The sequence below is a fragment of the Cherax quadricarinatus genome, unplaced genomic scaffold, assembly GCF_038502225.1.
Source record: "Cherax quadricarinatus isolate ZL_2023a unplaced genomic scaffold, ASM3850222v1 Contig5, whole genome shotgun sequence".
Taxonomy (NCBI): domain Eukaryota; kingdom Metazoa; phylum Arthropoda; class Malacostraca; order Decapoda; family Parastacidae; genus Cherax; species Cherax quadricarinatus.
Window position 1 is genome coordinate 1,032,985 of NW_027195031.1, and position 15,537 is coordinate 1,048,521.

The window sequence follows — 15,537 nt, forward strand, 5'->3', positions numbered from 1 at the left end:
AAGTTAGCGGGAGATAGCATTGTGCAGCCGACCATTTGCGAAAAGGCAAGGCAGTTGCATGCGGATCTCATAAAGAAAATGCCTGGAATGAGTGCTGCTGTTAGTGAATTTAAGGCCAGCAGAGACTGGTTCAACAGTTTCAAGAAGCGTAGTGGCGTACACAGTGTTGTATGGCATGGTGAAGCTGCAAGATCACACAAACGTGCGGCCAAATAACTCGTTGATGAATTCAAGGAGTACGTAGAGGCTGAAGGATTCATCCCCCAGCAAGTGTTCAGTTGTGATGAAACAGGTCTCTTTTGGAAGAAAATGCCAAAGAGGACCTACATCACGCAGGAGGAAAAGGCACTACCAGGACAAGCCTATGAAGGATAGGCTAACTCTTGTTCTGTGGTAATGCTAGTGGGGATTTCACTCTGGTGTATCACTCTGAAAATCCCCAAGTGTGAAAGAAAAAAAATGTCATCAAGAGTAAATTGTGTGTGATGTGAAAAGCTAATAATAAGGTATGGGTCATGAAGCAAATTTTCATTGATTGGATCCATGAAGCATTTGGCCCAAGTGTGAAGAAATACCTCCTGGAAAATAAATTGCCACTCAAGTGCCTCCTGGTACTGGACAGTGCTCCTGCTCGTCCTTCAGACCAATTGTTTAGGAACTTCAGTTTTATAACAGTGAAGTTCTTGCCTCCTAACACTACTCCTTTCATCCAGCCTAAGGACCAGCAGGTCATTTCTAATTTCAAAAAACTCTACATGAAAGCAATGTTTCAAAGGTGCTTTGAAGTGACCTCGGACACTAAATTGACTGTAAGAGAGTTCTGGAGGAATCACTTCAATATCCTCCATTACATAAGACTTATAGGTAAGACTTGGCAGGGAGTGACTTCCAGGACTTTGAACTCTGCTTGGAGAAAATTGTGGCCAGAACGTGTCCTCGACAATGATTTTGAAGGTTTTGAGGCTGACCCTGATGACCCTACGCCTGTTGTGGAATCTATTGTGTCTTTGGTTATGTCCATGGGGTTGGAGGTGAGTGGCCAGGATGTGGAAGAATTGGTGGAGGACCACAGGGAAGGGCTAACCACTGAAGAGCTGCAAGACCTTCAACTCGAACAGCAACAGACTGCAGCTGAGGAAATTGCTTCAGAGGAGGAGGAAGAGAGAGGGGAGAAGGTGCTTTCTTCACTGATTAACCCTTTGACTGTTTCGTTTATATATATACAGTGGACCCCCGCATAGCGATATTAATCTGTGCAAGAGAGCTCATTGTTATGCGAAATTATCGTTATGCGAATGAATTTTCCCCATAAGAAATAATGGAAATCAAATTAATCCGTGCAAGACACCCCAAAGTATGAAAAAAAAAATTTTTACCACATGAAATATTAATTTTAATACACAAACTGAAAAAGGCATGCAAAATTACATGACACTTACTTTTATTGAAGATCTGGTGATGATTGATGGGATGGGAGGAGGAGAGAGTGTTAGTGTTTAGAAGGGGAATCCCCTTCCATTAAGACTTGAGGTGTCAAGTCCTTTTCTGGGGTTACTTCCCTTCTTCTTTTAATGCCACTAGGACCAGCTTCAGAGTCACTGGAGTTTTGTCGCACAACATATCTGTCCATAGTGGCCTGTACCTCTCGTTCCTTTATGACTTCCCTAAAGTGTTTCACAACATTGTCAGTGTAATAGTCACCAGCACGGCTTGCAATAGCTGTGTGAGGGTGATTTTCATCCATGAAGGTTTGCACTTCAAGCCACTTTGCACAGATTTCCTTAATCTTTGTAGTAGGCAATTTCTTCACTTTCTCTCTCCCCTCCTTCGAACCAGTTTCCTCAGGTCTGGCCTCTTGCTGTTGAAGCTGATCTATCAGCTCATCAGTGGTTAGTTCTTCATTGTCCTCCTCCACCAACTCTTCCACATCATCCCCACTAACCTCCAACCCCAAGGACTTTCCCAATGCCATAATGGATTCCTCAACTGGCATAGGATTCTCAGGGTTAGCCTGAAACCCTTCAAAATCCCTTTGGTCTACACATTCTGGCCACAGTTTCTTCCAAGCAGAGTTCAAGGTCCTCTTAATCACTCCCTCCCAAGCCTTACCTATAAGGTTTACACAATTGAGGATATTAAAGTGATCTCTCCAAAACTCTCTTAGAGTCAGTTGAGTTTCTGAGGTCACTACAAAGCACCTTTCAAACAGAGCTTTTGTGTACAGTTTTTTGAAGTTTGCAATAACCTGCTGGTCCATGGGCTGCAGGAGAGGAGTGGTATTAGGAGGCAAAAACTTGATGTTAATGAATTTCATGTCCCCATAAAGTCGCTCTGCCACGTCTGTAGGATGACCAGGGGCATTGTCTAATACCAGGAGGCACTTAAGTTCTAATTTCTTTTCAGTTAGGTAATCTTTCACATTGGGGGCAAATGCATGGTGTAACCAGTCATAGAAAAAGTCCCTAGTGACCCATGCCTTACTGTTTGCCCTCCACAGCACACACAAATTTTCCTTGAGGACATTCTTTTGCCTGAACGGTCTGGGAGTTTCCGAGTGATACACTAATAAAGGCTTCACTTTGCAATCACCAGTAGCATTGGAACACATCAACAGAGTAAGCCTGTCTTTCATAGGCTTATGTCCTGGGAGTGCCTTTTCCTCCTGAGTAATGTAGGTCCTGCTTGGCATTTTCTTCCAAAACAGGCCTGTTTCATCACAATTAAGCACTTGTTCAGGTTTCAGTCCTTCAGTTTCTATGTACTCCTTGAATTCCTGCACATATTTTTCAGCTGCTTTGTGGTCCGAACTGGCAGCCTCACCATGCCTTATCACACTATGTATGCCACTACGCCTCTTAAATCTCTCAAACCAACCTTTGCTGGCCTTAAATTCACTCACATCATCACTAGTTGCAGGCATTTTTTTAATTAAATCCTCATGCAACTTCCTAGCCTTTTCACTTATGATCACTTGAGAGATGCTATCTCCTGCTATCTGTTTCTCATTTATCCACACCAATAACAGTCTCTCAACATCTTCCATCACTTGCGATATCTGTTTCGAAAACACAGTTAAACCTTTGGCAAGAACAGCTTCCTTGATTGCCTTTTTGTTGCCCACAATAGTAGCGATGGTTGATTGGGGTTTACTATACAACCTGGCCAGCTCGGAGACATGCACTCCACTTTCATACTTATCAATGATCTCTTTCTTCATCTCTATAGTAATTCTCACCCTTATTCCTGTAGGGTTGGCACTAGAAGCTTTCTTGGGGCCCATGGTCACTTATTTTGCAGATAAAATCACCAGAAACACTGTAATAATACGAAATGTTCCGATTGTATGCTTGGATGTTACCGCGGAGGCTGGCTGGTAAACAATGCCACCGGCGGAACATGTGAGGCTGGCTAAGGGCACACATTAGACGCGTCTCAGATGAACAGCGTTGAGCGGGTTTTTTAGCGGTATGCGAGGCAAAATCTTGGCGATAAAATGTAGCGGTATGCGGATTTAACGTTATGTGATGCCAACGGTATGCGGGGGTCCACTGTACGTCCTACGAGCCAATGTGTTTGACGTATATATACTCAAAAATTGTAGCGGCTTCAAATCAAGGGGGAGAAAGCTGGTAGACCCACATGTCTGCATTGTTCATTCTGGAACCTGTTTTGAAATTGGCACATTTTTTAATTTGTGTGAAATTGGCCAAATTGCCAATTTCTGACCATTGTATTGGGTAGTTGAAATTGGTAAAGGAGCGGTTTCTTGTATGCGAGGCAAAATCTTGGCGATAAAATGTAGTATCGATTTAAGTTATGTGATGCCAACGGTATGCGGGGGTCCACTGTACGTCCTACGAGCCAATGTGTTTGACGTATATATACTCAAAAATTGTAGCTTCAAATCAAGGGGGAGAAAGCTGGAGACCCACATGTTGCATTGTTCATTCTCTGTTTTGAAATTGGCACTGGCCAAATTGCCAATTTCTGACCATTGTATTGGGTAGTTGAAATTGGTAAAGGAGCGGTTTCTTGTACTCAGTCGATAGAACAAATGGAGTTCTAAAGAAATAGCTATGAGTTTGGTCGACTGGAACAATGGAATTGGCCGAAAATAGGGCTCAAATTGGGCGAAATTGCTGATTCATAAATATCGCTGAGATTGCTAACTTTGCAAGAGCGTAATTCCATAAGTTTTCCGTCAAATGTCATACTTTTGGTGTCATTAGCATTGGGAAAAGATTCTCTATCATTTCATAAGATTTTTTATTTTTTTTTTTTTTTTTTCAAATATTTTGTGACACTGAGAGACACTCTAGGATTGGGGGTTGCGACAGTCAAAGGGTTAAGAACATGTGTGCAAAGTGGAATGAGTTCCACACTTTTGTAAAAAAATATCACCCTGAACAAGCTGATACAAGCTGCATCTGCAATATGTTCAGTGATAATAATTTGTCCCATTTTAGGCAAATCTGGAGAGACACCAGAAACAGAGCTCTCTGGACAGATTTTTAGTGCGACAGGGGTCCAGTGCCAGTAAAAGACAAAGAAGGGAAGTAACTCCGGATAGGGCTTTGATACCTGAAGTCTTTATGGAGGGACATTCCCCTTCCCAACAATAAGCTCTCCTCTTTCTCCCCTCCTCGCCTTCTTCCATACACCTACAAGTCTTCAATAAAGGTATGTAATAGTGAGTTAAATGTTCATTTATCCATTTCATTAGTGCTTTATATTTATTTCTCATTTTTTTCTGTATATAAAACTATAGTTATTCTTTAAAAAATGTATTTTTTGTTAACATTTTTGGGTGTCTGGAACGGATTAATAATATTTACATTATTTCTTATGTGATATATTACTTCAGTTTTTGTACATTTTGGATTTAGACCGACCTTCTGGAATGGATTAAGTATGAAATCCAGAGTTCCACTGTAGTATGTTGTTGATGTCAGCCAGGTCTGTAAATGTTGTGCATGTACTTGTAGAAATTAAGATTATTATATTGTTAGATAAGCATGATCTTCCCATTTATTTCTCTCTTGAACACTTTTTTGGGACTGTCATAATAGCTTACTGGTAATAGATCCCACAAACAGAAATTTGCAAATCAAAAACTGATTTGTTTGTTACCATAGTTAAGTTTTTGCTTGTAATAAGGAACAAAAAGCATAATGCCATGACTGGAACAATACACATATAACCCGCATGTAGGAAAGAGGAACTTATGATGATGTCTTAGTCTGACTTGGACCATTCACAGAGTCACAGTGTGACTTTGTAAATGGTCCAAGTCGGACTGAAATGTTGTCCCAACCTCCTCTCTTTTATGTGTGGGTTATTTGTCTTTTGCTCCTAATGTTTTATCCACTGGTATTTTTAATACAGGTGCACATCCCTTTATCTGAAACCCTTGGGGCCTGTATTGTTTGGAATTTCAGACTTTTTTGAATTTCAGAATGTTTCTCAACGCCACCATGTGGCAGCACGACCCACCACAGAGATGACTGACGGCTCCTCGCTCCACGGAAAAGCTTCGGTTTTTGGAACTTTTCGAATTTCAGAATTTTGGATAAAGGAATGTGGACCTGTATTTCTGTAACATTTGTCAGCAAAATGGATCTAAAATTTTAAGGGATACCTGTTACTATGTGTTTTTTTTTTTTTTAGCATAATGTGTCTTTTTCTATTTGTTTGCAAATTTACCTTCTTGTAGTGAAATAGTGATTTTTTTCATATTGTATAGCTTATTTAGTTCTTGTGTACATTTAAGAGAGGATGGAACAAAATAGAATGACTTAGAGGGCATATAAATCTGTAGCGAAGGGAATGCGAGGTAGGGGTTGTCCTAGGAAAGGTTAGAGGTGGGGATAAAGTAGGTTTTGTGTGTGAGGGGCTTAGACATCCAGGAAGCATATGTGAGCATGTTAGGGGTGAGTGGAGGCAAAGGGTTTTTATAACTTGACATGCTGTTGGCGCATGAGCATGGTAACATTTATGAAGGAATTCAGGGAAACTGGTTAGCTGGACTTGAGTTGTGGATGTGGGAAGTACAATACCTGCACTCTGAAGGAGGGGTAGGGATATTTGCAGTTTTGAAAAACTGTATTATCAGCACCCCTGTGGCAAGACAGTGATGGAGTTAGTGATGTTGAAAGTGTTTTTCATTTTTTGGGTCACCCTACCATGGTAGGAGATAGCTAGCTTGTTGGAAAAAAAAATATCTTTTTATGCAGCAATAGTGTTTTCACTTTTCGCTCATCTTCAAGTACTGTGGATTGTGTAATTTTAGGGTACAGAGGTAGGGGCTGGGTTCCTTGGAAATACAGTATAAAATAAAATGGAGCATGTTTCCCAGGAAAGACTAAAAGGTGGTACACTCTGACTCCCTTCAGAGTAGAACATTTAAACAGCACTATACTGTTGCAAGAGGCATGGAGTTAAAAGATAAAGAATCACACATAAAGTGGGAGTTGTCACAGTTGCTCTTTGCTGATGACACTGTGCTCTTGGGAGATTCTGAAGAGAAGTTGCAGAGATTGGTGGATGAATTTGGTAGGGTGTGCAAAAGAAGAAAATTGAAAGTGAATACAGGAAAGAGTAAGGTTATGAGGATAACAAAAAGATTAGCTGATGAAAGATTGGATATCAGATTGGAGGGAGAGAGTATGGAGGAGGTGAATGTATTCAGATATTTGGGAGTGGACGTGTCAGCGGATGGGTCTGTGAAAGATGAGGTGAATCATAGAATTGATGAGGGGAAAAGGGTGAGTGGTGCGCTTAGGAGTCTGTGGAGACAAAGAACTTTGTCCTTGGAGGCAAAGAGGGGAATGTATGAGAGTATAGTTTTACCAACGCTCTTATATGGGTGTGAAGCATGGGTGATGAATGTTGCAGCGAGGAGAAGGCTGGAGGCAGTGGAGATGTCATGTCTGAGAGCAATGTATGGTGTGAATATAATGCACAGAATTCGTAGTTTGGAAGTTAGGAGGAGGTGCGGGATTACCAAAACTGTTGTCCAGAGGGCTGAGGAAGGGTTGTTGAGGTGGCTCGGACATGTGGAGAGAATGGAGTGAAACAGAATAACTTCAAGAGTGTATCAGTCTGTAGTGGAAGGAAGGCGGGGTAGGGGTCGGCCCAGGAAAGGTTGGAGGGAGGGGGTAAAGGAGGTTTTGTGTGCGAGGGGCTTGGACTTCCAGCAGGCATGCGTGAGCGTGTTTGATAGGAGTGAATGGAGACAAATGGTTTTTAATACTTGACGTGCTGTTGGAGTGTGAGCAAAGTAACATTTATGAAGGGGTTCAGGGAAACCGGCAGGCCGGACTTGAGTCCTGGAGATGGGAAGTACAGTGCCTGCACTCTGAAGGAGGGGTGTTAATGTTGCAGTTTAAAAACTGTAGTGTAAAGCACCCTTCTGGCAAGACAGTGATGGAGTGAATGATGGTGAAAGTTTTTCTTTTTCGGGCCACCCTGCCTTGGTGGGAATCGGCCAGTGTGATAATAAAAAATAATAAAATATACTGTTGCCTAAAAAAAAAAATTATACAATAAAATCATCACTATAGGTGTATTGTATTATAAAAGACCAGATTGTCATAATTAATTTTGTGTTAATTTGGGGTCTTGAATAAAGCTTTAAGGGATTTTTTTTCATATGCCTTTATTTATACAAAATATTTTGAGAAATTTCTTGAAAAATGTTGACTGATATAACTAATGATGCTTTTCAGTACACAAAAAATGCAGAGTTTCTTTGGAGGTTAGCAAAATCAACAAAAAATATGGCTGCCATCGAAGAAAAACTTGGGAATGAAAAGGTCAAGGAAAGCTTGATATTTGATGGTAATGTTACGAAAGTTTTGAGTCTTAGAAAGTCTGAAGCTCATTTAACTTGAACTGACACTTTCATTATTCTGCTTATATATACAGCCTCTCCTCACTTAACGACGTAGTTGGGGGCCTAAGACCCCGTTGGTAAACGATTTCATCGCTAATCGAGGAATCATCCCTTACTTACACTTCAAAAGTGTCACCACCCAAAATTAAAACATTCACTTTTATGTTTACTGGGAAATTCCTTTCAGTGTGTTTATTATTGACTGTAATGCAACATGAAATAGGTCAGAGGCTTACTTCCGAGATATTCCAGGAAACGTGTGCATAGCTGATTGCTTGAGATTTTTTTTTTTTTTTGAGAAAATTGCACTTTTTTCAGTCTTTGCAAAGGGTAAGAGTGATTTTCTATAGCTACCCTTCAGGTGCGTAACGTTTTCCACTGTGGTTATGGTCACTTTTTTTTTTTTCTTTTATCCCTCCTGGCCCTCCACCCTTCAGTACCTCTCTATACAATGTCATATTTTATTAATTTGAGCATCTTTATCATGCTTCTACATTATTTATGTTATATGGTACCTAATAACCTTTATTGATAGTAATATTATAATTATACAATATTTTATAGTGCTGTGAGCTTACACGTCTGTACATCATGGTGAAGCATGAGTTACTGAGAGACATTGCTGGCGCCTTCTCCCTCTCTCTTGTATAGCCCCACACACCCTCCAGTACCTCTCCATATATGTCAGTTTTTATTAATTTGGGCATCTTTATCATGCTTCCGCTGCCTAGTTATTATGGCTGGAAATCCTGTCGATGCTTTCACTTCCTCTTTCACTCTATCTTTATCATTCAAGATTGTGGGAATTGTAGAATGTGCCAGCTTCAAGTCATCGGCTATCCCTTGCACTTTGTAACCAGCTTCATACTCGTTTATAATCTTCATTTTTACCTCAAGATCAAGAGCCTTCCTTTGTTTCTTGACGCTTCCTTGAGGTGAAGTCAAGATCTTCCTTTTCTCCGACATCTTGTACTATGGGATGCACAATAAAGTGCAAATTTGTACAAATATGTAGTCTTGGAGACAGTGAAAGCTAGTGTGCTCAGTGGCTGTAGAAAGCAGACTGAGATACTTGTCGCTGAGATGCCGTGCTGCTGTTTCCATGACCCAAGTTCTCATATGGCATAAAATCCTAATAAAATCCTGCCTCGGTGGGAGACGGCCGACTTGTTGAAAAAAAAAAAATAATAAAATACTAATAATAATAATATAATAATAATAATCATGAAAATAATAATCGTTCTGGAGTGGTTTAACCATTAAACTGTCCAAATGTAGATCTATGTTCACATGCGTAGCGCTCCGAACGTAGATCAACGTTTTATTTTTCATTCAAAATTGGCATGATTGGCCTGAGATGCCTGGTCAGTATAGAATGGATCTTAACACTCGGTGTGCACATTATTAGAAAAATCTGGGACCACTTAGTACCTTGTGGGAGCACCAGGTCAATTGAGCGCCAGCTAGAGCAAATAGTGTGGCAAACACCAGGGATTCACTGATGTCATGTCATATTAACACTCCTCTTTTTAAGAGGAAAGTGATGTTGACCTAGAGTTAAGTGGCTTTGAGATGGATGTGGCCACAAGTGGTCGAGGAAATATCAAAAACCTCGATAATAACCCAGGTGCAATATTTGTGCAACATCCTTTCATTTCTGATACCACTGGTAGTGCCATCCTGCCAGAATGTCATACGTATTCAGCAGGCTGGCCAGCTGGCTGGCTAGCTGGCTGACTGACTTTGGCTGTGTCTCTGTCTGTATCTGTCTATATCTCTGTCTCTGTCTCTCACAGGTGCACATAAGTACAGTTATTACATAGTGTAAATTACCTAGGATAACCCAAAAATTCCAGGCAAAGTGCTATACAGTGCTTGAAGATTTTTTTTTTTTTCCAACAAGTCGGCCGTCTCCCACCGAGGCAGGGTGACCCAAAAAAGAAAGAAAATCCCCAAAAAGAAGATACTTTCAACATCATTCAATACTTTCACCTCACTCACACATAATCACTGTTTTTGCAGAGGTGCTCAGAACACAACAGCTTAGAAGCATGTACGTATAAAGATACACAACATATCCCTCCAAACTGCTAATATCCCGAAACCCCTCCTTCAGAATGCAGGCATTGTACTTCCCATTTCCAGGACTCAAGTCCTGCTATATAAAAATAACTGGTTTCCCTGATTCCCTTCACTAAATATTACCTTGCTCACACTCCAACAGATCGCCAGGTCCCAAATACCATTCGTCTCCATTTACTCCTATCGAACACGCTCATGCACTCCTGCTGGAAGTCCAAGCCCCTCGCCCATAAAACCTCTCTTACCCCTTCCTTCCAACCTTTTCGAGGACAACCCCTACCCCGTCTTCCTTCTCCTACCGATTTAAATGCTCTCCATGTTATTCTACTTTGATTCATTCTCTCTAAATGACCAAACCACCTCAACAACCCCTCTTCTGCCCTCTCACTAATACTTTTATTAACTCCACACCTTCTCCTAATTTCCACACTCCGAATTTTCTGCATAATATTTACACCAAACATTGCCCTTAGACAGGACATCTCCACTGCCTCCAACCGTCTCCTCGCTGTTGCATTCTCAACCCAAGCTTCACACCCATATAAGAGTGTTGGTACTACTATACTTTCATACATTCCCTTCTTTGCCTCCATAGATAACGTTTTTTGACTCCACATATACCTCAATGCACCACTCACCTTTTTTCCCTCATCAATTCTATGATTAACCTTATCCTTCATAAATCCATCCGCCGACACGTCAACTCCCAAGTATCTGAAAACATTCACTTCTTCCATACTCCTCCTTCCCAATTTGATATCCAATTTTTCTTTATCTAAATCATTTGATACCCTCATCACCTTACTCTTTTCTATGTTCACTTTCAACTTTCTACCTTTACACACACTCCCAAACTCATCCACTAACCTTTGCAATTTTTCTTTAGAATCTCCCATAAGCACAGTATCATCAGCAAAAAGTAACTGTGTCAATTCCCATCTTGTATTTGATTCCCCATAATTTAATCTCACCCCTCTCCCGAACACCCTAGCATTTACTTCTTTTACAACCCCATCTATAAATATATTAAACAACCATGGTGACATTACACATCCCTGTCTAAGACCTACTTTTACTGGGAAGTAGTCTCCCTCTCTTCTTCACACCCTAACCTGAGCCTCACTATCCTCATAAAAACTCTTTACGGCATTTAATAACTTACCACCTATTTCATATACTTGCAACATCTGCCACATTGCTCCCCTATCCATTCTATCATATGCCTTTTCTAAATCCATAAATGCAATAAAAACTTCCCTACCCTTATCTAAATACTGTTCACATATATGCTTCAATGTAAACACTTGATCTACACATCCCCTACCCACTCTGAAACCTCCTTGAAGATATAAGGCATAATAAGCATGACGCAAGTAATACGCATTTTCACTTGCTCAGGAATCAGGGAGTGGCTCGTAAACCAACAGGTTTACGAGCCGCTCCCTGAGACAGAGAGACAAGCAGATGGACACACACAGGCAAACAGAAAGATAAGCAGAGCTAGACAGATAGACAGACAGACCGACAGACATGTTTGTGTGTTACAGTGAAAACAAATAAAGTCAGGGTTCTCTACAGCAGTGCAGGGAAACTGCAGTTTACTGACACTCGTCATAAACGCTATGCTTCAAGAAGTTTCATATATACTCCAGCATGTCTAAAACATTGTTGAGACCTATAAATACTTTGTATATAATTTGTAGACAATAGTAAATGACCAAGACAAGTGAAAATGTTCACCTATCGTTGTGATTGTGACTATTTGAATACTACAGTGGAACCTCTACTTGCGAGCACATCCACGTGCAAGTTTTTCCAAATACAGTGGACCCCTGCCTTACGATGGCATCGCGTTACGTTAAATCCACCATACGGTACATTTTAACGCAAAAATTTTGCCTCACCTCATGCTATAAAACTCGCCTTCCGTGATTCTTCTGGGACGCGTCCCACGTGTGGCCTCAGCACCAGTGTTTACAAGTCAGCCAGTGAGGTCGCATCCATGCATACATTCGGTACATTTCACCTTATCCCAGTGTTTTTTGTGCTTGTAACTACAAAATAAGTTACCATGGGCTCCAAGAAAGCGTCTAGTGCCAACCCTGTGGTAAAAAGGGTGAGAATTAGTATGGAAATTAACCCTTTCAGGGTTTCGGCCGTACTAGTATGGTTTATGTCCCAGGGTTTTTGATGTACTAGTACACCTAAATTCTAGCGCCCTCAAATCTAGTGAGAGAAAGCTGGTAGGCCTACATATGAAAGAATGGGTCTATGTGGTCAGTGTGCGCAGTATAAAAAAAATCCTGCAGCACACAGTGCAGTGCGTAATGAGGAAAAAAAACTTTGTCTGTGTTTTTGGATTAAAACAGCGAATTTGCACTGTATTTTCGTATGGTATTTATTGTTGTATTCTAGTTTTCCTGGTCTCATTGTATAGAATGGAAGACATATTACAGAAATTGGGAGGATGTTGACTGGTTTTACAATGAAAAGTACCTTGAAATTGAGCTCAAAGTAGCAGAAATGTTCAATTTTTACCAAAGTTCAAAAGTAAACAAATCATGCCAAGCATCCAATACACATCAACTGGTGAGTCTAATATTCTTTCACAAGTGCACTGATATTATTTATACCATTTCTACACTAATGTAGTAGTCTGCATAACAGTAAATCTTCTATTTTTTGTAAGAATAAAAATTCAAAGTGGAAAGCCAAAGAAATATAAGAGGGGCCTGGGGATATGACTAACGAACAGAGAACTTGTCATTTTAGTGCCAGGAATGTCTTTCTTGTTTATTCTGGAACCTATTCGGAAATTGCCATCTTTTGAAATTTGTGTGAAATTGGCAAAATTGCTAAATTCTGACCACTTTATTGGATAGTTGAAATCGGTAAATGGGTGGTTTCTCATACTCATTCGATAGAGAAAATGGAGTCCTAGTAAAATAGCTATGATTTTTGTTGACTAGTACACTGGAATTGGCTGAAAATAGGGCTCAAAGTGGGCAAAATCGCCGATACATAAACACTGTTGAGACCGCTAACTTTGCGAGAGCATAATTCCGTAAGTTTTCCATAAAATTTCATACTTTTGGTGTCATTATGATCGGGAAAAGATTCTCTATCTGTTCATAAGAATTTTTTTTTTTTTTTTTTTTTTTTTTTTTTTAAATTTGGAGACCCTGAGAACAAGTCTCGGAGAGGGCCTGCGGACCCTGAAAGGGTTAAGGAAGATTTTGAAGGGTTTGGAGCTACCTCTGAGAAGCCTTTGCCAGTTGTGGAATCCATTGTGCCTACTTCAGAGATTAAGGAAATGTGTGCAAAGTGCAAACCTTTATGGACGAAAATCATCCTAACACGGCTATTGCAAGCCGTGCTGGTGACTATTACAATGACAGTGTTGTGGCCCATTTTGGGCAAATCTTAACCCTTTCAGGGTCCGTCCCATAGATCTACGGCTTCACGTTGAGTGTACAAACCGTAGATCTATGCCAAAATTCTAGCGCCGTCAAATTTAGCGCGAAAGCGCTCATAGGCCTACATGTGAGAGAACGGGTCTGTGTGGTGGGTGTGCGCCATAAACAAAAAATCTAGGCACCCGCATAGCATTGTGGGAACGCCGGCTCAGTTACCCTTGTTCACCATGCCTCGTCACAAGTCAGCTCTCACTCCACGGAAAATTGGGACTCTCCTCTTCCTATCTGATAGTTCTGACACTGATGGAAGTGGAAATGAAGTCAAATTCTTTGGCTTTGATCAGTTAGTGACCGAAAGGAATGACCAGGATATCGATAATAGTGCAGAAAACCCTGACGATCCTCAACCTTCTACCTCTGGTGTGGGCACTCCTCAGTCACGGTCAGTTGTACCTCAACGCAAGAGAAAACTATTATTTTCGCGTGGCCAGGCCTCTGACTTCAATAATGATGATGATAGTGACATGGATTTTGATTTTATTGCTCTTGACGATCATTCGAGTAGTGATAGTGAGGAATCATATTCACCAGTGAAGCGTCGGTATGTACGCCGCTGCATGCGCTCGGGTAGTGTACCCTATGCTGTGCCCAGGGGATGGAGTACATCCCGTGGCCCTACACCAGGTTTAGATAGTGATAGTGAGGATGATGTGGCTACACTTGGCATGGATAGACCACAGGCATCAGCAGATGGTGGTAGTGGTGATGGTAGTGGCACCGCCATGCGTGACTCACCAGCCCAGGCTGGGACCCACGCTGCTGACTCCTCAGTTCAAGGACAAAGCGGAGCGTCAGCCACCAGCCCACCACAAGCACCCGCACAACCAGCCTATGGTGTCCAGTATCCACCAGCAAACCGTATCTGTGATTGGCAGCAAAATCCCAGTTTTGTTCCCAAGCACCACCACTTTGATGACTCTCAAAGTGGAATTCTACCTACTTGTCCCCTTGGAACCATGGCCAATGAACTGGAATTCTTTGAATTATTCTTTGACCAGCCATTGATGGAAACTATTGTCAGGGAAAGTAATGAGTATTTTGAGTACACCATGGCAAATACGATCATATCACCACAGTCAAGACTACACCGGTGGAAAGAGACGACTGTTGCAGAAATGTATTTGCTTTTTGCAACAATAATGCTTATGCCTCATGTCTATAAGTATAATATAAAAGCATACTGGTCCACAGATCGGCTAATTTCTACCCCGGTCTTCAGTGAAATCATCCCAGTGAACAGGTTTATCGTACTGTTACATATGTTGCACTTCTCTGACAAAACCAGGCCTGACAGAAGTGACAGGTTATACAAGATTAGAAATGTTTTTATGTATCTCAAACAAAAGTTCAGCATATACTTTTATCCATTCAAGAATCTTGTAATTGACGAGTCTTTGATTTTGTTCAAAGGTAGGCTGTCATTCAAGCAGTATATACCGAGCAAGAGGAAACGCTTTGGTATAAAACTGTTTGTACTCTGTGACTGTGACAGTGGCCTGGTGTTGGATATTGTTGTATACACGGGAAGTAAAACATTGAAAGATACCAAGATGTTATTGGGTATCTCTGGTGACGTAGTGAGAAACATGATGGCACCTTATCTTGGTAAGGGGCATACATTATATACCGATAACTGGTACACAAGCCCATTACTCAGTGATTTCTTGCGAGTGAACAAGACAGATGTGTGTGGCACAGTGTGTTCTAATCGTAAACATATGCCCAGGCTCAACGCAGGTGCTCGTGGTGATGACGTGCAGGTGTTTACTGCCAATGACATCATGGCATTACGGTGGCATGACAAACGAGATGTCACATTGTTGACAACCATTCACCGTAATGAAATGCAAGACAGTGGCAAAGTTGATCGAGTGACTAATGAACGTATTCGAAAACCAGACAGTGATTGATTATACACAAAACTTGCGCTTGGTTGACAAATGTGACATGCAGATTGGTTTTGTTGATTGTGTTCGTAAAAGTTACAAGTGGTACATGAAACTTTTCTTCCATCTTATGGACATTTCAATGCTCAATGCATATAATATGTACCAAATAAAGACTGGCAACAGACCACCGTATGGT

At 41.1% G+C, this 15,537-nt stretch overlaps 1 protein-coding gene across 1 annotated transcript in view; it reads left to right on the forward strand.

The window, feature by feature from the left end:
* Window positions 1–15,537, forward strand: part of LOC128693423 (regulator of microtubule dynamics protein 3-like) — a 183,507-nt gene that overhangs the window by 66,568 nt on the left and 101,402 nt on the right. The window contains exon 6 of the mRNA XM_070079715.1: window positions 7,728–7,839. Within this exon, the coding sequence (XP_069935816.1) occupies window positions 7,728–7,839 (112 nt within the window). The remainder of the gene's footprint in view (window positions 1–7,727; window positions 7,840–15,537) is intronic.